General features: G+C 37.9%; 3 protein-coding genes and 1 non-coding gene across 4 annotated transcripts; 2 read left to right on the plus strand and 2 right to left on the minus strand.

The window, feature by feature from the left end:
* Positions 1-1,304: 1,304 nt before the first annotated feature.
* Positions 1,305-2,729, minus strand: LOC111799029 (zinc finger protein CONSTANS-LIKE 4-like). Its single transcript, XM_023682411.2, has 2 exons — positions 2,030-2,729; positions 1,305-1,900 (listed from the first exon to the last, which is right to left on the minus strand). Exons 1-2 carry the CDS (start codon positions 2,714-2,716, stop codon positions 1,586-1,588), a joined length of 1,002 nt encoding a protein of 333 aa, XP_023538179.2. The 5' UTR covers positions 2,717-2,729; the 3' UTR covers positions 1,305-1,585.
* Positions 2,730-11,997: 9,268 nt separating this feature from the next.
* On the plus strand, positions 11,998-18,554 carry LOC111798764 (glutamate receptor 2.1-like). The gene is made up of 5 exons (XM_023682089.2): positions 11,998-12,253; positions 13,217-14,553; positions 15,503-15,815; positions 16,735-17,141; positions 18,066-18,554. The coding sequence occupies exons 1-5, from the start codon at positions 11,998-12,000 to the stop codon at positions 18,471-18,473; spliced, it is 2,721 nt and encodes a 906-aa protein (XP_023537857.2). The 3' UTR covers positions 18,474-18,554.
* Positions 18,555-21,286: 2,732 nt separating this feature from the next.
* LOC111798765 (glutamate receptor 2.5-like) lies at positions 21,287-27,236 on the plus strand. Its single transcript, XM_023682090.2, has 5 exons — positions 21,287-21,521; positions 22,590-23,911; positions 24,932-25,244; positions 25,330-25,736; positions 26,752-27,236. Exons 1-5 carry the CDS (start codon positions 21,287-21,289, stop codon positions 27,154-27,156), a joined length of 2,682 nt encoding a protein of 893 aa, XP_023537858.2. The 3' UTR covers positions 27,157-27,236.
* On the minus strand, positions 25,967-26,074 carry LOC111799336 (U6 spliceosomal RNA). The gene has a single exon (XR_015421826.1). It is a non-coding gene; the product is annotated as a U6 spliceosomal RNA (small nuclear RNA).
* Positions 27,237-27,251: the final 15 nt, after the last annotated feature.

Consider the following 27,251-nt stretch of genomic DNA (forward strand, 5'->3'; position numbering starts at 1 on the left):
GAACCGACTTTTCTTTCAACATTTAAACTATTTATGGAAGCTTAAAAAGCTATTATTGCTTTTCTTGAAATTAGAACGGTATTATTGCTCTAGCATGCCCCACACCTTTTGAAGCCATACCCCAAACGTGTGCCCATGTGCGGTACATTGTGCCCTGGTCTTATTAGTGACATTGGGTCTCTCCGCGTCTCAACCATGCTGGCAGTTGCCATATTTTTGGAGTAGTCCCAAGAAAAGTGTGACAATAAATAGGGTTTGGTTTAATTTTGTGTTGGATTAGTGCACATGTCTTGATTGAACTATTAGCTTATGTTGATATTCTTCCTCGTCTTTTTGAGCAACAGCAGATGGTGAAGTGAGTGGATAACCTTGGTAGACTTACAATATATAGGACGACAAGATAGAAGAAGAAGACAAAAACTACCAGATTAGAGAGAGAGAGAAAATGTACCATCCTTCCAGTGTAACTATTGACATGACATTTCATCTCATTTATGAAAAAGTTGTAGCCAGTTATGCAATAATTGTAAGAGAAATTGAAGAAGGCAACAAAGAAAAGGTGTCCGTATGCCTCCTCCAATCAATCATTCTTCTTTGCAGCTCATCAGATGTGAAAGTGGATTCAAAATCCAAGTAGTCACGTTTGATGCTCAAAGTTAATAGTTAACATTGGAGGTTGTGTTCCTTCGGTAAATATCGCCGTCAGTTTTACGGTTATGATTGATTGGAAAGGAGAACAAAGTATTCTTTATAATGGTGTAAAAATTATTCCTCATTTAAAAATTGTGAGGTTAAAGGCGAAACGTAACGGGCTAAAGTGAACAATATCTATTAATGGTGGGCTTGAGTTTTTACACATTGAGTGGTATGCAAATGAGGATGCTAGAAGTGAACAATATCTATTAATGATGGGCTTGAGTTTTTACACATTGAGTGGTATGCAAATGAGGATGCTAGACCCCTACGGAGATGGATTGTGAGATTCCACGTTAGTGGGAGAGAGAGGAACTAAACATTACTTATATGAGTGTAGAAAATTCTCTCTAACATGCGTGTTTTATGGGTGTAGAAAATTCTCTCTAACATGCGTGTTTTAAAATCATGATGTAACGGTTAAAGCAGACAATATCTACTAGACCACTTACATGTTTTAAAATCATGATGCAACGATTAAAGTGAACAATATCTACTAATGGCCTTGGATTAACTTGTGATATAATTAAATTATTTTGTAGAATTCCGCACAAGGTGAGGAAATTGTAAACTACAATTAAATAAAATATCCAAACCAAAGAGGAAGCTAATTTAGCTCACCAATAAAGTTTCATAAAATGATAAGACAAAATCCCAATATCTAAAATTAAAAATTAAGGAAATTGGGATTTCGAAAACCTTTTTGACCAAACTCCCATAGATTTTCTTTACAAAAAAAAAAAAAAAAAAAAAAAGAAAAAGAGAGAAAAAAAAAGAGCTGTACTTGATCCAACGGTCAGATTTCGTTGATCAACTGCCCCAGCTATTTTTCTTCCTTCCTATTTACACGAACTATTTTTTAATTAATTATTATTTTATTAAATATTCAAACTTAGAACGACGGAACGACGCCGTATCCACTCACTCGGTCGGCTTCCAACCCGATATCCGTCCGTTTGGCGAACCGTCCCTTGATTCGTGGTCTCGTCTCGGCGTAGGCCTTACGAGATGCGTATCGAATCGTCTTCTCGAACTTTCTGTTCTTCCTCTTCTCTCTGTACCTCAACACTCTCGCCTCTCGATCTGCCGGCGAGATTTGCAGCGGTGGAACAGTCGATTCCGTCGACGGTTTCGTGTACGGATTCGATATCTCCGTTATCGTGTTCCCCTCCGGAACGACTCCGACCTCGATCGACGAGGATGATACCTGAAAGTCATGAAGAATAGGTGAGAGGTGAGATTGTTGTGGTTAAATCAATTCATCTTACAGGTGCGGGATTTTGATTTTGGATGAGAAACTAATTGGACGAGGAATTAGAGAACTGCGATGACTTACACTGTGACTGATTGACTGAGGATTGTAACTGTACGGGAACGATTTAGCGCAGGGGAAGTCGATGCCGAAGCTACGATCGTTTACCGATGAGAGATCGACGCCTTTGCTCTGAACCGGAACGACTCCATCGGCGGCGGAGCTGTTATGCTCTCGCACTTCTAATTTCGGATCTACGCGGTCGTAATCCAGATCTAGGTAAGGATCCATTTCTAGAAACTCTAACTTCCCCGAGTTCAGATCTGTATTTTCGATTGGCTTAGGGTTAGGGTTTGGAAGAAGCCAGGAAGCAGCTTCGGCCTCTTCGGCGGCGTCAGTGTTGACATCGGAGAAATAACGATCATCTAGGAAGTTGATTGCAGCAGCAGGCTTAACGGCGAGAGAGTTGTCGGAGTTGGAAGAGTCGTAGAAAGGCGTGACAGGAACTCGCTCATGACGGCGAGCGAGGGGATTGGCAGAGTGGATATCGTGGTCGCAAGTGATGCAGAGAGCAGCAGCGTCGGCCTTACAGGTAACATGAGCAGGAGCTTGCTCACAGACTTCACAAAGCCATACGCGCGCATGGCGGGAAGCAAGCTTGTTGGCTGCATGGACTTTGGAGTCGCAGCCAAGGCAAAGAAAGGCAGAGTCAGCTCGGCAGAAGAGAGTGGCAGCGGCCACCTTACAGGAATCACAAAGCTTCGAAGCCATACTTCAATGGCGGAAAACTGCAGAAAATGGTATGTAATCTCTCTCTCTCTCTCTCTCTCTCTCTCAGCCCTATTTTGTTCATCATGCGCGTGAGAGTCTATCCTGTGGGACCAAGGAAATCAGCCATGGACGAATGGGAGAGAAACACGTGGGCGGGGCTTAGCCATAGAAACCAAAAGAATTTATCGCCTTGACTGAACGGAAAAATAAATAAATAAATACATAAATAATGGTAAAAAATACCTAATTTTCATTTAGTAACTAATTAATAAAACATTAACATAAACCGCAGAAAGTGAATATTGAAAGGCTTTTTCTAGGGACTTCTGTTGGGCCCAAACAACCGGCCCAAGCCTGGTTGTTCGTTGGTCATGGCCCATTTTTAACATGAACTTTAATTGTTGGGCTTCATTTTTGATGGGCTCATGGCCCATTTTTAACATGAACTTTAATTGTTGGGCTTCATTTTGATGGGCTCATGGCCCATTTTTAACATGAACTTTAATTGTTGGGCTTCATTTTGTATGGGCTCATGGTCCATTTTTAACATGAACTTTAATTGTTGGGCTTCATTTTGATGGGCTCATGGCCCATTTTTAACATGAACTTTAATTGTTGGGCTTCATTTTGTATGGGCTCAAGCCCACTTCTCACTCAGCCCTTTTGAGAATTAGGTAGGTTTAAATATACTTTATTAATTTAATTTAAGATAATTCAAAATCGTTACTTTAGGGATAATAAAGAATAAGGTGATACGGCGTCGTTTCACCGCACGAACACTAGACTTTGACACGTGTCCCTCCTCCCCAACCCCCATATAATTTACAGGCATTTTCTTTGCTTTACTCTTTTTAATATTAATACCTTAAATAAAAAGGAAAAAAAAAACGAAAAAATGAAAAATACCCATTAATTTCTAATTTCCTTATATAAAGAAATTGGAAGAATTTATTCAGTAGATATTAATATATATATTTGACGTATCAAATTCCCTTTTTTTTTTCTTTTAAATTATCTTCCAAACTATACTCAAAATTAAATAAATAGTAATTATAATGTTTGGGATTAAAGTTGTGGGGTCCATGTTTCTAAAAATATTTTATTATGTCCTTTTATTCATAACAAATTTTTTTTCTTTTTTTCTCTTTTTTTTTTTTAAAGGTAATTAGTATATAATAATACGATGAAGATGAATAATACTGAAATAAACTGTTGATTAAATTACTAAATTAGAATTCAGTTCTATTATTTTAAAAATTAAAATCCCTTAAATAATTGTTTTGTTCATTTGCGAGTATTTTATCCAATTTAATTTTAACATTTAAAATGATAAAAGATATTTACTTTTGTGTAAATATCCAATAAAATAAAAAGTTTTATTGCTTTTATTTTTAATAAAACTCTATAATTTAATTTACAATAAATTTCAAAAAAATGACGTGGAATTAATTAATTAAATAATAATTTAAATATTTAAGGTAGATTAACAAAATTTAATTATTTCTCTTCTAAAATTTACATTCTCATTACACCCAAAAATTGGTAACTTTTGTTATAAAAAAAAAAAAAAAAAAAAAGATAATTATTAGTCCTAATTCAGTCAGCTTCGTCATCATCATTGGAATGGGAGTTGACGGAGGGAAACTTGGGGGTCGCCGGCGTGGCCAAGAAGCTGGGCGTTTGATCGCCGGCCATGATCACCAAAATCTTCTCTTCGTAAACCTTCGTTTCCGACAGCTCTTTGATTTTCTCGTCGTTTTGCTCATTATTTCCGCTCTCTAAATCTCTTTCTTCTCCTTGTATCGACAATTTCCAGTACGAGCAGGCGAGGATCAGCAGCGCGAAGGCGATCAGACCCACCATCGCCGCCAGCCCGCCGAACAGATACGGCACCGGCGAGTGCCATGAAGTTCGCTGCCAGATTTCCGCTGTCTGTGGCGCCGCTGCGATGGCGGCGGAGGAGGAGGAGGGGGAAATGGTTCTCATGTCGCCGGAAAATTGGACGGGGACTGACTACTAGAGAGTGATGGATTTTGGGTGAAATTTTCAAGTGAGCGTCGAGAGTAGAACCGCCTCAATTATATTTATAGGCGACGAAATCCCTGTTTTTTTATTTATTTTATTTTATATATATATATATATATATATATATATATATATATATAAGTATATTAAATATTAAATTTGGTCTCAATCATTAATTAAAATTTAAAATTTAATTTTTATAGTTTTAGTTATTATATCTATATATATTAAATTTAAATTTTGTTTTTTATAATTAAGTTTGGCATTTATAAAAAAGATTTTTAAACTTTCAAAATTTATTAAATTTATTAAGAAGAAAGTTAAAAAATACTGTTAAACTAAATAAATAAATAATAATAATAATAATAATAAATATTCTTACCATTAGTTTGAACCAAAAATTGTTAGTACTTTATTTTAAAATACTATGAAACTTTTAAAAATTTATGTAACGATCCATATCCAGGATTTATAGTAGAATTTAGAATCTGGACTCGACATTTGGTGATCCTCACATTTTTCTACGACATGATCAAGTTACTTATACCTCACAGTCTAACAGAAGTCTTTCTAATATGGTCTATCCTTACTCACATGCATCCGGTAAAAATTTACGTTTAAAAATGCTAGCAAAACGAGAGAGCTCCTCGTTTTTATTTAACATTTTGATATTTGGTAAGAGAGAGACGAATAAGAGAAATAAGAAAAATTGTAGAGAACGAAGAACAGATCAAGAGAATATTCAAGAAAATAGAAATAAAAAGTCGAGAGACAGAATTGAAAATAAAATATATATATAAACTACCATCCATATATCACTGCTAATAACTTTTTAAAACTTTTCTTTTGTATGTTAACCGTATTAATACTATTTTTTAAAGTCTATGAATATTTTTTAAACGCCATATTCATATATATATATATATATGAGATCGTAGTTGTAGAGGAGAACAAAACATTCATTATAATAAAATATATTAATAGTAATCTCGATGAATTTCAAATTTTAAAATTATAAAAATTTATATATATATACAGATATATACATACCTGACATATATACATACATGACATATATACATACATACATATATATATACATAGATATATATGTATATATGTATATATATACATACATAGATATATATGTATATATGTATACATACACACACATACACACACATATATATATATATATATATATATATATATATATATATATATATATATATATATATATATATATATATATATGTATGTATATATATATGTATGTATATATATATGTATGTATATATATGTATATATATGTATGTATATATATATATGTGAAAATTATGATAAGGATGACCGGAGACGTAGGATGCTGCCCGAATCTGACCGAAACTCAACCATAGTTTAATTTTGAAATTAAAGGAAATATATTCGTTACTATAGAACATTACATCACTACCCCTTCAAATCTGTGTGACATTTTATTCACTTTTTCCACCTTGGATTACTAATTTAATATAAGCTTTGGTCATATTAAAACCATTCCTTCTTATATAATTACAATTCCCATCATGTTTTTGGTTTTCTTTTTCTTTTACATTTTCTATTTTTTTAAATTATTTTTAATATTCTTGTAATTTTCAAGTTTCAAACCCGACATTTTCGTCCCGCTTTTAAGTCGTGTCACTTGTCGTCTTGTCTTTTCTTATAAAGAATTACATCATATCATATCAATCTGTGTTAATGACAACTAGCTGTAAAGACGAGTATAATTTAGTGTCTACGAATATAATTATAGCTTTTTTAAGATAAGAGTCTTAAATGATAGTTACGGTAACAACTCAAGCTCATCGCTCCGCTCGGTGCTTGGCTCTGATACCATTTGTAATAGTTCAAGCCCATCACTAACAAATATTGTCCGTTTTGATCCGTTACGTATCGTCTCGTGATTTTTAAAACAAGTCTGTTGGGGAGAGATTTCCACACCCTCATGTTTTATTCCACTCTCCAACCGATGTGGGATCTCGCAATCCACCCTCCTTAGGGGCCCAACGTCCTCGTTGGCACACCACTCGGTGCTTGACTATAATACCAATTGTAACAACCCAAGTCCATCGCTTTGCTCGATGCTTGACTTTGATACCATTTGTGACAGCTCAAGCCCACCAGTAACAAATATTGTCCGTTTTAGTCCGTTACGTATCGCTGTCAGTCTCACAATTTTTAAAACACGTCTGATGGGGAGAGATTTACACACCCTTATAAGGCATGTTTTGTTCCACCAACTAATGTGGGATCTCGCAATCCACCTTTCTTACAGGCTCAGCGTCCTCATTGGCACACCACTTGGTGACTGACTCTAATACCAATTGTAACAGCCCAAGTCCATCGCTTTGCTCGATGCCTGACTTTGATACCATTTGTAACAGCCCAAGCCAACTGCTAACATTGTATGTTTTTGCCTGTTACGTATCGTCGTTAGCCTCATGGTTTTTAAAACGAGTCTATTAGGGAAAAGTTTCCACACCCTTATAAGGAACGCTTCATTCCCTTCTCCAACCAATGTGAGATCTCACAGTTACTACCTAAAGACACGAACTTTCAAATCCTAATTTTGAACCCTAAATTCATATCAAAATTTTCGTCATGGAGGGTTATGCTCTGTACTAGTAAAGATCAACTATCGAAGGGTTTAGGGTTTAAGATTAGCAATCTCGGCGGAGGAACTTTGTGCTAGAATCTCATTTGGTTGGGCCAAGGCTGCCCTAATTTCCGTCCGTTGTTCTTCCACTGTCTATATGACGGAAGAGACGTTGAGATGAATCGATCATAGTCATTGCAGGGAATACTCCTCCTCTCCTAGCCCACGATGTTCAGGGAATGAGCTTAGCTTCAGCTTCAGACAATTCTGACATAGACCTCGATTAGGAGACTAAGTCCTCTTTTGACGGGGCCGAACTCCGACTCCTTGTTAAACTTGTTTTATTGTGGCAACATCAAGGTATTTTTGTAATAACCATAAAATATTTGGAGTATTTTTAACCATCATATCTTCAAGATCACTCTCGACATATTCATATACCTCTCATTTACTCGATCGTTACTCATATTATAATATGGTAATATTATCCTTTAAAACGTCTGTTCTTAATTGTATCATTATCTAATAACGTATGTATTAAGATAATTATTAATGAATTAAATCGCCTTTATTTTTCTTTTCTTTTATTTAAAGTTAGAATATGTTGATTTTTTTTTTATTCTCCCATAAATTACTTTATATAAAATAAAGTTTCGAACTATTTATAAAAGCTTGATTTGATGTACGTTTCGATGATCGTGAAATTTATTATTACTATCATGACTCGATTTTAAAGATATTATAATTAACATTTATAAATAATTTGAATCTATCGAATATACGGAAAAAAATATATATTTATTTTATGAAATTAATTTTAATTACACAAGGATGGGAAAATTTGTATTTTTTTCTATTTATATTTATATATTTTTTTAATTTTTTGTTGAGATAATAAGTTTCTTTGTTTATTTATTTATTTATTTTTAAATTACAAATATTTTTAGTGAAAATAGTTTATTTTTGAAAATTTGACCAATATTTAAAAATAGTTTCAAAAAGTGAAAATAATAATAATAATAATAATAATAAAAGAGGTAAAAGTACAAATTGTACATGTTGAAAAAGTTGGGGAATATCAAAAGAAAAAAGGTATAATTTTATGTAATTTATTTAAATAAAAAATATTATAAAATTAAAATTACTATAAAAATCTACACTAAAATATCTATTTTTTAATAACTATTTATGTTTTTTTTTTAAATTTAAAATTCTATTTATAAACATTATCATATGTTTTTTAAAAATATTTTTAAAATTTTAAATCGGACGAAATTAATAAAATATATTTTTGAACTTTATATTTATTTCAAAAATAAAATACGGTTCGTGTTTTCAAAAGTTTCATTAATACCATAACTTTTTTAAAAAAAGTTCAAAAATACCCTTGTTACGTGTGTCAATGCTAATTTTTAAAATTTTATAAATATTTTTTTTAATATAATATTAACGACAAAAATATTTTTAATTTTTTTTAAATATGAATTTTTTTTTCTTCCTAATCCAACTTTGATTCTGAGCTATGGTGACTAGCTTATCTCGCATTACTCAAAGTGTTCGGAACCTCATTGTTCGTAGTAGAGGTGTGTCAGGAGATCCTTGTGCCAGTTAAGATTGTTTCTAGTGATCGAAAAATCTAAAATCTAAAAACCACCAGGGTCACGAGTATCATACCGCATCGTATTCGAGATGGGCTGAGAGGACTCGTAGGAAGGTGGGACGACTCACTGAATTCACATCACAAATCACGACAACAAAAAATTACCTTAAATCAATTAGCCAACCGTCTCCAACTTATAGCTCAGTTGAATTCAATAGTTGTTCAAAAGGCGTGCAGGGATTTCTCCTTATAGTACACATTGGGCCCATCCAAGAGAGAACCAAGCTATCTTTCTAGGGTTCGGATATCCCTGCCCCTCTGAACCGGACGTACGATGTATGAATTGGATAAATTTTATGAAGGACATGACATGATTGACATAAATGTATATTTAGATATTATTGGAGTCCACGTCTAGTTTGCGTCAGAGATGCTTCACGTATAAACTATAATATTATGACAATACTTTTCAGAAATTTATATTTTGCATATATGCTCTCCCATCTTTAACCTAAATATTTTAAGCTCGAAAAATTATTAAAAATAAGAGATAAAATAGAGTATTAAACGTCATGATGTCTTATGAGGTGAAAACCGTCGAGTCTACCTTGACCCAAAAGAGGAGAAAAGGGTTTGGTGTACTCTGAGGTCGAGTCGAGGTGTTGCTCTTACTATCTATAGAAGATAGCACATTCTAATGAGTCGTACTTATCGATTTTTACTAGGGTGTACACGGGTTAGGTTAATTTTTTTTTTTTTTTGGACCAATCCAAAATTTTAGGTCGGTATCCCGAATGACCTAAATATGTTCATAACTCAACCCTCTACTTTCAAGTTAGGTTGTCGGGTTTTTCGTACTTATTTACAATACATATTAATTAATAACAAACCCTATTTTCGAGTTGGTTGAATTGACCCGACTTGGAAATAGAAAGAGTCATGATATTGCCTACTCATGTTACGGATCATTAGTTGCTCCTGGTGATATGGACTCAACCCGCTTCTACCTATCCCGGATACCATAGCATGTTGGAAATAAGGCGGGACATATTGGACACAATCACTCCCTTGGTTGGGGGTCGTCACACCATTTACATATGCAGATTTGAGAGGTTGGGTCGTTCCGCATTGAATACGACTAAGCTCTTCTTTCATTCCGACCTACAAACCGAACCGACTTTTAATTTTTCAAAATTCAATCTAACGTAAATCGTAATTTTTTTTTACCCAACCCAACTCTTATAATTTAAACCGAGTAGTCTGAATTATATTTATTGATTAAACCAATTAATAAAATAACAAAATATCACGTCATACCAACATAAATCAATATTATCAGCTATGAAGAATAAGAAAAATTCCATTTTAATTTAATAATTTCAAAAAGTGGAAAATAAAATAAGGATTATATGACGTAAATAATTTAAAAGGTTTTTATTTTTTTATTTTTCTTTTTGGCTGGGTCCATTTTAAATATTTTTTTTTCTCTTAAATTTAATTAATAAATTGTGCTTCAATCAACCAATGGATTATTTATTTATTTATTTTAAAATAAATTTAAAATTCATTTTTATGGATGCTTTATTTATTTAATTTAAATTTAAAAATAAAATACTCGTCCACTTTGGTAACAGATATTCTCTTTTCTAATTTTTTTTTAATGTCAAATTTAATTTATAATTAGAAATATTCTATTTTCACTTTCTAATTTCTCTTCTATTATTCGATTTTTTTAAAAATATGTATAATTATAACCAATCATTAATTTCCATCGGCAAATTAAAAAAAAATAAAAATTAAAATACCATTAGATAAGATTAAGTTGAATTAATGGATAAGAGATTATAATAAATTGTGTTTATAAAAATTTATTAAAATTACGTTTGAAAAAAAAAAAAAAGAATATTAATATGTTTTTTTAAACATTACGTCATACTTTAGAAGCATAAAAAATGATATTATTATTCTTCTTACTTTCTTATAATAAAATTAATTATTTCAAATGTTTATCAATTTTATATGAAATGTGTTGGATGAAAGTCCAACCGCTAATTTATGATCATGGTTTATAATCAAAGAATACTATCTCTCTTAAATTATTATCAGGTCTTTTTAGAGGCTCACAGTAAAATCACGAGAACTTATATTTAAAGTGGACAATATTATATTTTAATTATATAGCAAAATTGCTTTCTTTGAAGATCAAAACGACAATCAAAAGTTGACTTTTAATTTTATAAACTAAAAAAGATAAAAGATAATATTTTTTATTTATTTTTAGTTTCAAGTTGATAATAAATAATAATTTAGTATATAAATTTAAAAAAAATTAACAAATAATACCCTTAAATTTTAAAAAAAAAATCTAAAAAAAATATATATTTATTGAAACCGTTAGTGGTATGTTTTAAAAATACTTTTGAAATTAATTTTTTTTTAACACCCTTCAATTATTTTTAAAAATATTTAAAAAATGTATTTAAATTTTAAGAATGTTTAACAGATACCCATGAAATTTTAAGAAGTAACATCAACACCATTTATCTTCATTATTATTATTATTATTATTATTTTACCATCAATATATGGACGAAAATCGTCTATTGATACCTCATAGATTATTTCCGAACTTTTTAATGTTATTTTTGAAAGTTCATGATTATTTTTCAAAACGTGGCATGAACTATAAATGTATTTTTGAATCTTAAAAAAATTAACGGGACATTTTTTGAAACATTTTTGAAACAAAATATCAATGTTTTCAAGTATTTTTTAGATTTTTTTTTATAAACAATTGGAGTATTATTGAAAATTTTATTTTATTTTTGAGGTAGAAGACATTGACTTAATTTAAACATAGATTATTAGCAACTAATTGAGCAACTAGACTTAATAAAAACAAAGTCGTTATCAATCATTCTTAATACAAATCTAATAAATAAAGATCCAATCATTGGCCTCGACAAGAACAAGTTCCACTTAAAGAAAGAGGTTTTTAGCAGAGATTAATAAAACTAAACCATGAGGAGAGGCGGTTTGTGGGTCTTGTTCATGGTCTTGGCGGCGGCGATGGCGGCGGCGGAGGAGGAGAAGACGGTGGCGGCAGTGGAAGTGAAGGTGGGCGTGGTTTTGAATCCTAATGCTTTTGGGAAGATGGGTATGGCCTGCATCTCAATGGCTCTCTCTGATTTCTATGCTTCTCGGAGTCATTACAAAACCAGAGTGATTCTCAAGACGGTCGACTCTAATGGCACTGTCGTTGATGCAGCCGCTGCAGGTTCTTTCTTTACTTTGTTTAAATTTGTGTCACGAATAATGAACGCCTCTCCACAATAGTATGATATTGTCCACCGTTCCTTAGATTAGTCGATGTGGGACCCCCTCCCAACAATCCTTCCCTCGAACAAAGTATACCATAAAGCTTCTCCTGAGTCCTATGAAGCTCTCGAATAGCCTCCCCTAATCGAGACTCGACTCCTTCTCTGGAGTTCTCGAACAAAGTATACTCTTTGTTCGACACTTGAGTCACTTTTGCCTACACCTTCGAGGCTCCATAAAACCTCCCCTGAGACCTATGGAGCCCTCGAATAGCCTCTCCTAATCAAGACTTGACTCCTTCTCTAGAGTCCTCGAACAAAATACACCATTTGTTCGACACTTGAGTCATTTTTTACTACACCTTCGAGACTCCATAAAGCCTCCCCTGAGACCTATGGAGCCCTCGAACAGCCTCTCCTAATCGAGGCTCAATTCCTTTTCTGGAGTCCTCAAACAAAGTACACCATTTGTTCGACACTTGAGTCACCTTTGACTACACCTTCTAGGCTCCATAAAGCTTCCCCTAAGACCTATGGAGCCCTCGAACAGCCTCTCCTAATTGAGGCTCGACTCCTTCTCTGGAGTCCTCGAACAAAATACACCATTTGTTTGACACTTAGTCATTTTGACTACACCTTCGAGGCCCAAAATTTCTTTGTTCGACATTTGAGGATTATATTGACATAGCTAAGTTAAGGACATGACTCTGATACCATGTTAGAAATAACGACCCTCCACAATGGTATGATATTGTCCACTTTGAGCATTAGCTCTCGTGGCTTTGCTTTGGGCTTTCCCAAAAGGTCTAATACCAATGGAATAGTGCTTCTTACTTATAAACGCATGATTTTCTTCGTAATTAGTCGTTATAGGACTACTCCTTTCAATAACCCTCAACAATTTGATCACTCTTTACTTTCAGCTCTAGATTTAATAAAGAAAGAGGAAGTTCAAGCCATAATAGGCCCAGAAACCTCGATGCAAGCCAACTTCGTGATCGACGTCGGAGCCAAAGCACACGTACCCATCATCTCATTTTCCGCCACACGACCATCCCTAACATCCCACCGTAGTTCATTCTTCTTCCGAGCAGCCCAAGACGACGCTTCTCAAGTTAAAGCAATTGGTTCCATTGTAAAAGCCTACAAATGGCGACGAGTCGTCCCAATCTACGTCGACAACATGTTCGGCGATGGCATCATCCCATACCTAATCGACGCCCTACAAAACGTCAACACACACGTACCCTACCAAAGCATCATATCACCTACCGCCACCGACGACCAAATCATCGGAGAACTTTACAAGCTCATGACCATGCAAACAAGAGTGTATATAGTACACATGTTACACGGCCTCGCCTCACGCATATTCATCAAAGCCAAACAAATTGGAATGATGAATAAAGGGTACGTTTGGATTGTTACAAATAGTATCACAAACGAGCTGGATTCAATAAATCATTCGATTTTTGAATCAATGCAAGGAGTAATTGGAATAAAAACTTACGTCCCAAGAACTCAAAAGCTCGAAGCTTTTGAAGATTTATGGCGGAAGAGATTTCTAAAGTATTATCCAACAATCGAACACATCCCGGAGCTCGACGTGTTCGGATTATGGGCTTATGATGCAGCTTGGGCGTTGGCGATCGCCGTGGAAGAGGCCGGCATCGGCCGCCTTCGATATAGCCCGGCGAATGTCACGGCGTTGAAAATGAACTCATCGAACTATTTACACAATTTGGGTGTCAATCAAAATGGTGTAAGGCTTCGTGATCGGCTCTCAAATGTTACGTTTGATGGGTTGGCCGGAAAATTTGTGCTTAGAAATGGGCAATTGGTGTCGGCGGTTATGGAGATAGTGAATGTTATTGGTAATGGGAGGAGAAATGTGGGGTTTTGGTCGCCGGAGAGTGGGCTGACGAGGGTATTGGAGGGTTTGGGAGGAGGAGGAGGTGGGTTGAAATCGGTTATTTGGCCGGGAGATCCTGGCCACCGGCCAAAAGGGTGGGAGGTTTCGACGGCGGAGAGGAAGTTGAGAGTGGTGGTTCCGGTGAAGGATGGGTTTTGGGAGTTTGTGAGTATAGTTCATGATGCCAAGACGAATACAACGAAAGTGAGTGGGTATTGTATTGAAGTATTCAAAGCTGTTATTGAAGCGTTGCCTTATGCTGTTGGTTATGAGCTGATTCCCTTTCATAAAACCGCTGCGGAGCCTGGTGGTACCTATAATGACTTGGTTTATCAGATCTACCTTGGGGTTAGTATCATATATATCATTGTTGCTATCTATCGTTTTTAATGTGTAACAGCTCTAGTAGATATTGTCTTCTTTGAGATTTTCACACCCTTATAATAAATGTTTCATTCTTTCGTATAATGATGTGAACCCCTCTTGGGGGTCAGCGTCCTCGCTGGCACACTGATTGGTGTTTGACTCTGATACCATTTGTAATAGCCTAAGCTCACTGCTAGTAGATATTGTTCGTTTTAGCCCGTTACGTATCGTACGTCAGCCTTATGGTTTTAAAACGCGTCTGTAAAAGAGAGGTTTCTATCCTAGGAGATGTGTTTTAAAAAACCTTGAGGGGAAACTCAAAAGGGGTAAACCGAAAAAGAACAATATCGGTTAGTGGTGGGATTTAGTCATTACACATGATATCAGAGCCAGTCACCAAACGGTGTGATATCTGCTAGTGATGAAATTAGAACAATATCTGCTAGTGATATCTGCCCGAAAGGAAAAGCTCAAATAGAACAATATCCGCTAGTGATGAAATTAGACCATTACAAATGGTATCAGACTAGATGGTGTGATAGCGACGACGCTGGCCTCCAAAAGGAGTAGATTATGAGATAACATTCCTTACAAAGGTATGAGAACCTCTCCCTACTAAACCTATTTTAAATTCTCGAGGGAAAACCCAAAAGAAAAAGTCGAAAGAGAACAATAACATCTACTATCGATGGGATTAGACCATTACAAATGGTATCAGAGCCCGTCACAGTACGATGTGCCAGCGACGACTCTGACCCCCAAGAAGATGAATTGTGAGATAAAATTTCATAGAAGGGTATCCAGAATCTCTTTCTAGCAGACCCGTTATATAATCTTAAATAACTCGATAAAAGAAAGTGTAAAGAAAGTGGACAATATCTACTAACAGTGATTTTTTTTTAACTCACATATGTTCTCGGGTGATGATCAGAACTTCGATGCCTTAGTGGGCGACCTAACAATCCGAGCAAACAGGTCAAAATACATCGACTACACACTACCCTTTGCAGAATCGGGCGTATCACTAGTGGTACCAATAAAGAGCGTGAAGAACACCAACGCATGGGTATTCATACAGCCACTAAAAGGGCGCCTATGGTCCCTCACAGGCGGCTTCTTCCTCATCATGGCACTCGTCGTATGGGTCCTCGAGCACCGCATCAACGAAGACTTCCGCGGCCATCCATTGAACCAAATCTGCACCAGCCTTTGGTACTCCTTCTCCACCATGGTCTTCGCCCATCGTACGTACCCTCAACCCCACTATAGTATGATATTGTCCACTTTGAGTAGAAGCTCTCATGACTTTGCTTTGGGCTCTCCGAAAGGCCTCATACCAATAGAGATACCAATGGAGATAGTATTCTTTCACTTATAAACCCATGATCTTCCACTAAATTAACCAATGTGGCACTCAGTCCCAATAATCCTCAACGATCCTTCCCTCGAACAAAGTACACTATAAGTCTCCCCTGAGACTTATGAAGCTCTCGAATAGCCTCCCCTTAATCGAGGCTCGACTCCTTTCTCTGGAGCCCTTGAACAAAGTACACCATTTGTTCGACACTTTAGTCACTTTTGACTACACCTTCGAGACTCACAATTCTTTGTTCGATATTTGAGGATTCTCTCGAACAAAGTACACTATAAGTCTCCCATGAGACTTATGAAGCTTTCGAATAGCTTCTCCTTAATCGAGGCTCGACTCCTTTCTCTAGAGCTCTCGAACAAAGTACACCATTTGTTCGACACTTTAGTCACTTTTGACTACATCTTCGATGCTCACAATTTTTTGTTCGATATTTGAGGATTCTATTGACATGGTTAAGTTTAGGGCATTACTCTAATACCAATTATTGAACCCAACTGGAAACACTCGCACTCTTTGTTAAGACCCATAGAGAAGAGAATACAAGACACTCTTTAGAATACTACTGCTTTTTTATTGTTTTTGGATTTCTTGGATGAATAAACTAGATAGGGTGGAGGGGTATTTATACTAGAGCCTACCATCTGAATCTAGACGTAACAGATCTGAATCTTTTCCTAAAATATCTATCTCTTAACATCTCTGTTAAAATAAATATACAATGTGCTCGTACAATTCGTACAATTATTGGGCTTGACTCTATTGAGCTAGTGATGATATTTCAACATTTTCAGGAGAGATTACGTTCAATAACTGGACAAGATTCGTGGTGATTATATGGCTGTTTGTGGTCTTGATCATTACACAAAGCTACACTGCAAGTTTGGCCTCGTATTTGACGGTTCAAGATTTGAAACCGGCTGTGACGGACATTCATCAGCTGCAAAGGAATGGGGAGTTCATTGGGCATAAAGTTGGGTCTTTTATTAGGGAGATTCTTAAGTCATTGGAGTTTGATGAATCCCAGCTTAGAACTTACCGTACAGCTGAAGAATTGCATGAGCTTTTATCTAAAGGAAGCTCTAATGGTGGAATTTCAGCTGCCATGGATGAAATTCCTTATATTAAGCTGTTTTTGGCTAAGTATTGCTCGCAATATACTACTACTGAACCCACTTATAAAGCTGATGGCTTTGGTTTTGTAAGTTCCTTCTAAACCTCGTCGTTTTCTACTTTATTTATTTCGGTTTTGGTTCAGGATTGTTGGGAGGAAGTCTCAGATCGAGTGGATTTACAAGTAAGGAATAGATCTCCGTTGTTGGTATGAGGTCTAATAAAGTCATGTGAGCTTATGCTCAAAGTGGATAATATCATACCATTGTGGAGAGTTGTGGTTCCTAACATGGTATTAGAGTCATGCTGTTAACTTAGTCATGTCAATAGAATTGTCAAATGTCGAATAAAAAAGTTGTGAGTCTCGAAGGTGTAGTGAAAGTGGCTTGAGTTTCGAAACAAAGGGTGTACTTTGTTCGAGGAGTTTAGAGATGGTGTTGAGTCTTGGTTAACTGGAGGCTGTTTGAGGGTTTTATAGGTTTCAGGGGAGGCTTTATAGTATACTTTGTTCTAGGAGAGGATTGTTGAGGATCGAGGGAGTCCCATATTGGTTAATCTCGATCAAGGAGAGGTTGTTCGAAGGCTCTATAGGCATCAGGGAAGGCTCTATAGTATATTCTGTTCGAGGGGAGAATTGTTGGGAGGGAGTCCCACGATGGCTAATTTAGGGAATGATGATGGCTTTATAAGCAAGGAATACATAATCATGGGTTTATAACTCGAGTGTCGACACAAAGGGGTACTTTGTTCAAGGACTCTAGAGAATGAGTCCAGCCTCAATTAAGGGGAGGCTGTTCCAAGGCTCTATAGTGTACTTTGTTCGAGGGGAGGATTATTGGGGACCCGCATTGGCTAATTTAGGGAATGATCATGGGTTTATAAGTAATCATTAGTATGAGCCATTTTGGTAAAGTCGAAACCAAAGCTACGAGAGCTTACGTTCAAAGTGGACAATATTATATCATACCATTGTGACGAGTCGTGGTTTCTAACTGTAACTTCTTTTCTACAGGGCTTCCCGATAGGTTCCCCGTTAGTCTCTGACATCTCGAGAGCGATCTTGGAGGTGACAGAGAGCGACCGGATGAGAGAGATCGAGAACGCATGGTTCAAGAAAGTGAGAGAATGTTCAGTTTCTGAAGCCTCTCAATTGTCTTCAACACGTTTGAGCGTGGACAGTTTCTGGGCACTTTTCGTGATCGTCGCAAGTGTTTCTGCAGTTTGTATCATTTGTTATATGGTCAAATTTCTGTACGACGAGCGAGGGCTGTGGTGGTATACAAATGCTCCAAAGCGGCAAAGATTCCACCAAGTGGGGCGCAAGTTCATGGATAGAGATGCAAGAGCTTACCGGCTGCAACGAAGGGCATTTAGAAATGGTGTTCGTGTTCATCCGGATCATCACCCTCCAGCTAATTGAAACAGATCGCTTGGTGTGGTTTATGATACATTTTGTTTTCATCACCTTTCTACTTATAATTTGCTCGTAATATACCAATAAAGTGCACGTTTCTTACTTTTAAAGAACAATGGACAGTGCGTTTAGCTATCAGGAGAGAGATTCTTTCCCCAGACATTGTTGCCCCGGGATAAATGCCTTTCTAATTGATGCGGGACGAGAGATGCCCTTCTCTCGTTGTTAATGTGTGATTTTTTGCTCTTCCTCTACTGAGTTCGAAGGACGTTTTCTATTTGTGGGTTGTGTTGGATGATGAAAGTCCCACCTCGGCTAATTTAGGGAATGATGATGGGTTTATAAACAAAGAAAACTCTTTCCATTGGTAGGAAGCCTTTTGGGGAGGCCCAAAGCAAAGTCATGAGAACTTATGCTCAAAGTGGACAATATCATACTATTGTGGAGAGTCGTGTTTGTCTAACATGGTATCAGAGTCATGCCCTAAATTTAGTTGTGCCAATAGATTGGTAACTCCTCAAATATCGAACAAAGAACTCCAAAAGAAAATGAGTCAAGCCTCCTTGAAGGCAGTAAAAAAATGAGTAAGACTCCAAAGGAGTCGAGCCTCGATTAAGGGGAGACGCACAGAGGGGAGGTGTTGGATGATGAAAGTCGCACATCGACTAATTTAGGGCATGATCATGGGTTTATAAACACCCCATTGGTACGAGGTCTTTTGGGGAATGTTCGAGGGGAGGTGTTGGATGATGAAAGTCGCACATCCACTAATTTAGGGAATGATCATGCGTTTATAAACAAAGAATATTCTCCCCATTTGTACGAGTCGTTTTGGGTAAGCCCAAATCTTAGGCTCAAAGTGGACAATATCATACCATTATGGAGAATCGTGTTCGTCTAACAGGTTGAATTGAGTTAGATTCATACATTTCTTAGACCTAACCCAATTGTTCTAAAAAAACGACCCTTATACAAAATATATATATATATATATATTAAAATTAACAATAAATTCAAATATTAACCAATCAAATGCGTACAGTTTCATTTATTTGAACGAAACACAACCCAACCCAACCCAGATTATACAGGTTGGGTTGTGTTAATCGAGTTTTTCGAGTTATTGAATTTTTTTAACACGACTATTGCTTTTGGAATAATCGATGTTTAAACAATTTTAACACGTGCGCCCACATAATTTTTTTAATTAAAAGAATCAAGTTGTGTGGAGAATTTGAAGGTGAAAAGAATAATATTATTCCTTAAGGAAAATGATTAATGACTAATCTAAATAGTTAATTACAGCAAATCATAAGGATTAGGATGATAATGACATGACTTGCCAAGTTGGTGAGTTTAAATTAGAAATGGTCAAAGAATTTTAAGCCTTTTTTTTTTTTAATGTACAAATAAATACCTTAAACAAAATATGAATAAATAAATTAATATTGAACCCTATAGATACAACCAACCAAGACTCCAAAACCCACTTGGATCCAACCAAAATGATGTTTTTTTTAATAAAATGTTGACTTTTGATCTTATAATTAAAAAAACATTATTTTTAGTCGAATAATAATTTGTATATACATTAAATATGAATTCCTCGTTGTGAGATACCACGTCGGTTAGATAGGGGAACACAACATTTGTTACAAGAGTGAAAACCTCTCCCTAATAGACGCGTTTTGTGATGTCCCACGTTGGTTGGGGAGGAGAACAAATCACCCTTTATAAGTGTGTGGAAACCTTCCCCTAGCAGACGCGTAGCTCGAAAGGGAAAGCCCAAAGAGGACAATATTTGCTAGCGTTGGATCTGGGCGTTACATGCTCTAAAATAGTGAGGTTGACAACGATATGTAACGGGCCAAAGTGGATGACAACTGATAGCAGTGGGCTTGGGTTGTTACAAATAGTATTAGAGCTAGAGACCGAGCGATGTGCTAGCGAGTACTTTGGGTCCTTTAAGAGGGGTGGAATGTGAGATCCGACATTGGTTAGAGAGGGGAACAAAGTATTCTTTATCTCTAACAGGGTGTGGAAACCTATCCCTAACATACGGCATTTAGGGTTTTGTAACCTAGATCAAACCCTTCTATGATGTCATTTCCCTTCAAAGGCATTTAGGGTTTTTTAACCTAAGAAAGCATCACGAAAACCAAGCAAAACGTTGGTGAAAAAGCATTCCGACCAACAAAAGCGTTGGTGAGGCACATTAGGAGAAGTAGAGATTTGGTGGAGTTAGGGGCAGAGACGGAGACGAAAAATATAATCTCCATTCTCGTCCCTGTTTAGCTAACGAGGAGAAATCATTATATGCTCCTTCTCCTATTTTCCATTTAAACAGGGATTCTCCATCCCATTCGAAGTGGGTCCTCGGCCCGTGGATTAAATAAACATCTTATCTAAACTACGAGTATAAGCTTGGTCAGCCAATCATATAATAGTGTTTGACTAATTATTATTTTGAGTATCACCCTTAATTGGCAAGTTGAGCAAGTAGGCTTTTAATCAAACTAAAGTCATTCTTTGTTCTTGATAAAATAATGAACAAAGAACAAGTCATTGCCTTGGACAACCAAAAGCTTTGGTTCCCATGATTGGATATCTCTTCCTCATATCCGATATCAATATCAAATTCAAATTCTTGTCAAGTCATGCACCCAACTCCCAACCCACCATTAAAATAACAAAGCTTTGGTCATATTAAACAAAGTAGTTGATTCAAATTCATCTAAAGCTTAATGATGAGGAGAGGAAAGGGTTTGAGAGGGGGTTTTGGGGTGGTGGTGATTGTTGTTTTTCTTAACATGTTAGTCATGGCGGCGGCGACCACGGAGATGGTGGCGGCGGAGGAGGAGGAGGAGTTGGCGGCAAAAGTGAAAGTGAAGGTGGGTGTGGTCTTGGATTTGAATCTTGTTGTTGGGCAGATGGGGTTGAGCTGTGTTTCAATGGCTCTAGCTGATTTGTATTCTTCTCGGAGTTATTACAAGACTAGAGTGACTCTTAGCACCATTGACTCCAATGACACCGTTGTTGATGCTGCTGCTGCAGGTTCCCTCTCATCTTTTATATATTAGTTCATCTTTTCGTCTACGTCGATGCGGGGAAATAATGAAACATTTCTTATAAGAGTGTGGAAATCTCTCCCTAACATACGCGTTTTAAAAACGGTAAATATCTGTTAGTGATGGGTTGAGCTGTTACACTAAGTCTACCGCTAACAGGTATTGTCCGTTTTAATCTGTTGTGTATCACCGTCAACCTAGTAAGGAGAGGTTTTTACACTCTTCTATGAAATGTTTTATATCTCTCTCCAACCGACGTGGATCTCACAATCCAACCATGACCAAACGCATTGCTGGCACACAGCTCGGTGTCTGACTCTGATACTTAGGGGGTGGATTGTGAGATCCCATATTAGTTGGAGAGAGTAACGAAACATTCCTGGTAAGGGCAAGGGTGTGGAAACCTGTCCCTGGCTGTCGCGTTTTAAAAACCTTGAGAGAAAGCCCAAAGATGACAATATCTACCCGCACTGGGCTTGGGCAGTTACACTAAGCCTACCACTAGTAGATATTGTCCGTTTTAGCGTGTTACGTATTGCCATCAATGTCACAGTTTTAAATCGCGTCTAGTAAGGAGGGGTTTTCACACCCTTTTAAGGAATGTTTCGTTTCCCTCTCTAACCAATGTGAGATCTCACAATCCACCCACTTGGGGGCCAAACGCCCATTTCGTTCCCTCTTCAACCGACGTGGGATTTCACAAATCCACTCACTTGGGGGCCAAACGTCCCATTTCGTTCCCTCAAACAGACGTGAGATCTCACAATCCATCAACTTGAGGGCCGAACATCCTCATGGGCACACAAAGCTCGATGTCTACACTAAGGGGGTGAATTGTGAGATCCTACATCAGTTGGAGATAGAAACGAAACATTTCTTATAACCGTGTGGAAACCTCTCCCTACTAGATGCATTTTAAAAACAGTGAAACTAAGAACTATATAAAACGGATCAAAACCAATAACATCTACCAACAGTGAGCTTAACTGTTACATGATCATACATTTTTTTTTTCGGGAAAGATTTGATTGATTGAAATTGTTGGAATTGTCAGCTTTAGATTTGATAAAGGAAGAGGAAGTACAAGCCATAATAGGCCCAACAAGCTCCATGCAAGCCAACTTCATGATCAACATAGGAGACAAAGCACAAGTACCCATCATCTCCTACTCCGCCACACGCCCATCCCTCACATCCCAACGCAGCTCCTTCTTCTTCCGCATCGCCCAAAACGATTCCTCTCAAGTCAAAGCCATTGGAGCCATAATCAAAGCTTTCAAATGGCGTCAAGTCATCCCCATCTACACCGACAACGAGTTCGGCAACGGCATCGTCCCTTACCTCATCGACGCACTACAAGAAGCCGACGCAGACGTACCTTACCAAAGCCTCATCTCCCCGACAGCCACCGACACCCAAATCACCGACGAGCTACACAAATTAAAAAACATGCCGACAAGAGTGTTCGTAGTACACATGTTAACACGCCTCGCTTCAAGATTCTTCATGAAAGTTCAAGAATTTGGAATGATGCATCGTGGGTATGTTTGGATTATCACTGATTCAATTGCAAATGAATTGGATTTAATCGAGCCATTAGCTTATGAAGCTTTGCAAGGTGTTGTTGGAATTAGAACTTATGTCCCAAGAACGAAAAGGCTTAACTTGTTGAAACGTGATTGGCGGAAGAGATTCCGGCGGTATTACCCGACCGTGGAGGATATTCCGGAGGTGGACGTTTATGGGTTGTGGGCTTATGATGCTGCTTGGGCTTTGGCCACCGCCGTGGAACTCGCCGGCACCGACAACCTCCGATACACCGCCGCCAAAATTAACTCATCGAATTATTTATTTAACGTTGGGGTTAATCAAAATGGTCCGAGGTTGCGTGAGGCCTTGTCGGATGTGACGTTCATGGGGTTGGCTGGTGAATTTAGTCTCATAAATGGGCAATTGCAATCGACCCTTTTTGAGATTGTGAATGTTATTGGTAATGGGAGGAGAAATGTGGGGTTTTGGTCGCCGGAGACTGGGTTGACGAGGAAGCTGGTTGATTCCGGCGGTGCGAAGGGGTTGCGGTCGATTATTTGGCCGGGGGAGCCGGTTGTTACGCCGAAAGGATGGGAGATTCCGACGAATGGGAGGAAGTTGAGAATTGGGGTTCCGGTGAAGGATGGATTTTGGGAGTTTGTGAAGCTGGTAAGGGATTTTGAAACGAATGTAACGATTGGTGTTGAAGGATATTGCATTGATGTGTTTAAGGCTGTGATTGAGAAGCTGCCTTATAAGGTTGATTATGAGTTCGTTCCTGCTGAGAAATCTAATTCTGTCCCTGGTGGTAGCTACAATGAGTTCACTTATCAGCTCTTCCTGGGGGTAAGTATCATAAGATTAGGTTAACATGTTCGTGAATTGTTAGGAATCACGACCCTGTTGTCCATTTTGAGCGTAAGTTCTTATGGCTTTACTTTTAGCTTCTGTAAAAGGGCCTCATACCATGATCAACATCTTGATTAGTCGATGTGGGACTCCTCTTCCAACGATTCTCCCCTCGAACAAAGTATACTATAGAGTCTCCCCTGAGGCCTATGGAGCCCTCAAATAATCTCCCCTTAATCGAGGCTCAACTGCTCTTCTAGAACACTCGAACAAAGTACACCATAGAGCCTCCCCTAAGGTCTATGGAGCCCTCGAACAACCTTCCTTTAATTGAAGCTCGACTCCTTCTCTAGAGCCCTTGAATAAAGTACACCCTTTGTCTCGAACAAAGTATACCATAGAGCCTCCTCTGAGGCCTATGGAGCCCTCCAACAACCTCCCCTTAATTGAGGCTCGATTCCTTCTCTAGAGCCCTCGAACAAAGTACACCCTTTGTTTCGAACAAGTATACCATAGAGTCTCCCCTTAATAAGCCTATGAAGCCCTCGAACAATCTCCCCTTAATTAAAGCTTGACTCCTTCTTTGGAGCCCTCGAACAAAGTACACCCTTTGTCTTGAACAAAGTACACCATAGAGCCTCCCTTGAGGCCTATGGAGCCCTCGAACAGCCTCCCTCCCCTTAACCGAGGCTGACTCCTTCTCTGGAGCCCTCGAACAAAGTACACCCTTTGTTTGACACTTGAGTCACTTTTGACTACACTCTCGAGGGTCCCAATTTCTTTATTCGACATTTCAGGATTCTATTGACGTGTCTAAGTTAAGGGCATGACTCTAATATCATGTTAGGAATCACGACCCTCCACAGTAGTATAATATTATCCACTTTGAGCATGAGCTCTCATGACTTTGTTTTTGGCTTCCCTAAAAGTTCTCATACAATGGAGATAGATCACTCCTCTCCCAACAATCCTCAACATAATTTAATTATTAATATAACGAATGCTACGAATGAACAGAAGTTCGACGCGGTGGTGGGCGACGTAACGATCCGGGCAAACAGGTCAACCTACATAGACTACACATTACCATTCACAGAATCCGGAGTGGCCATGGTGGTGCCAATGAAGACCGAGAAGAACACCAATGCATGGGTGTTCTTAAAGCCACTAACATGGAAGCTATGGGCGCTCACAGCCGGCTTCTTCCTCTTCATAGCACTTGTTGTTTGGATCCTAGAACATAGAGTCAATGAAGAGTTCCGTGGATCTTCATTGGATCAAATCTGCACCAGTCTCTGGTACTCATTTTCAACCATGGTTTTTGCTCATAGTAAGCAACCTCTCCCCCTCAAGATCTTCAGTTCATTCTGTTCTTGTTAATTTGTTAAGATTTTGAACAATTTTGTTGATGTTAGGGGAGGTTACTTTGAACAATTGCACGAGACTTGTGGTGATACTATGGCTGTTTGTGGTTCTTATCATCACTCAAAGCTATACTGCAAGTTTGGCATCACTTTTGACAGTGCAAGAGCTGAAGCCGAGTGTGAATGATATCAATTTGCTTCTTAAAAATGGAGAGAACATTGGGTACCAAGGAGGGTCTTTTGTGTATGAAATTCTTAAGTCGTTGAAGTTTGATGATTCTCAGCTTAAAACTTATGAGTCTGCTGAAGAACTGCATGAACTCTTCGTTAAAGGAAGTATGAATGGTGGAATTTCTGCTGCGGTGGATGAAACTCCTTATATTAAAGTGTTTCTGGCTCAGTATTGCTCTCAATATACCACCACTGAACCCACCTTTAAAGCTGATGGCTTTGGCTTTGTAAGTTCGTCTTTCTTACTGTAACGGCTAACCGATATTGTCCTCTTTGGACTTTTACTTAAGATTTTTAAAATACATCTGCTAGGGAGAGGTTTTTGCACCGTTCTACTCTCTAACCGATGTGGGATCTTACAATCTACTCCCTTCGAGGTCTAACGTCCTTGCTGACACACCCCTTCGTGTTCACCTCCTTTGAGACTTAGCCTCCTCGCTCGTACATCGCCTGGTGTCTGGCTTTGATACTAATTTTGATTTGTGTGTGTCGTCTTTGCATAGGGGTCGTGTTAATCTTCTCTGTATTGTTCCAATTTTATTGAATGTCTCCATCGGTTGGAGAGAGAGGAACAAAGCACGATTGTATCAGAGCCAAACATTGAGTAGGGTGCTAGTGACGACACTGGGCCTCCAAGTGGGGTGAATTGTGAGATCCCACATCGGTTGAAGAGGAGAACGGAATATTCCTTATAAGGGTGTGGATTGTATTAGAGGCCGATAGCGGGCGGTGTGCCAGCAAGGACATTGGGCTTCCAAGGGGGTGGATTGTGAGATCCTATATTGAAGAGGAGAACGAAACATTGCTTATAAGGGTGTGGATTGTATCAGAGCAAGACATTGGGCAGTGTGCCAGCGAGGACGCTGGGCCTCCAAGTGGGGTGGCTTGTGAGATCCCACATCGGTTGAAGAGGAGAACGAAACATTCCTTATAAGGGTATGGATTGTATCAGAGCCAGACATCGGGCGGTGTGCTAGAGAGGACGTTGGGCCTCTAAGGGGGGTGGATTGTGAGATCCCACATCGGTTGGAGAGCAAAACATTCATTATAAGGGTATGAAAACCTCTCTCCAGCAAAAGCCCAAACAGGAACGAGGACAATATAGGTTAGGAGTAGGCTTGGGCTGTTACACATACATCATGTCCACCTAGCGAGACGAGAAAGAAAAAGGAAGCCTTTTCCGTCTCAATTTTCAAAGTTAAATGAACATCTCTAATCATAACACGTGGCCTTCTTTTTCAGGGATTTCCGATAGGTTCGCCTTTAGTACCGGACATCTCGAGAAAAATCTTAGAGGTGACGGAAGGCGAAAGAATGAAAGAGATCGAAACCAAATGGTTCAAAAATGTGGAAGAATGTACAGCTTCAAAAGTGGCAGAATTATCTTCCACCCGCTTGAGCATCAACAGCTTCTGGGGACTTTTCCTCGTCACCGGCGTCGTTTCCCTCTCCTCGGTCGTTGCTTATATCGGCAAATTTCTCTACGACGAACAGCGTGTGTGGCGAAACAACGTCGAGCCTTCGATCTGGAGAGTATTCTGCGCGTTGATCCGCAAGTTCATGAAGAGAGATCCAACAGCTCACCCGCTAAGGCGAAGGGCATCCATGAATGATGTTCCTGTCTTAGCTAGAAGACGCAGTTTTTAGAGATTATCGTTGGTCGTTCATGTTATGGATATCATAGAAATGTAATATAAAATCAATGGAAGTTGAAATAAAAAAAAAAAAAACAAGTTGAAACA

The sequence above is a fragment of the Cucurbita pepo genome, chromosome 7 (genome assembly GCF_057944985.1).
Source record: "Cucurbita pepo subsp. pepo isolate OVF chromosome 7, ASM5794498v1, whole genome shotgun sequence".
Lineage (NCBI taxonomy): Eukaryota > Viridiplantae > Streptophyta > Magnoliopsida > Cucurbitales > Cucurbitaceae > Cucurbita > Cucurbita pepo.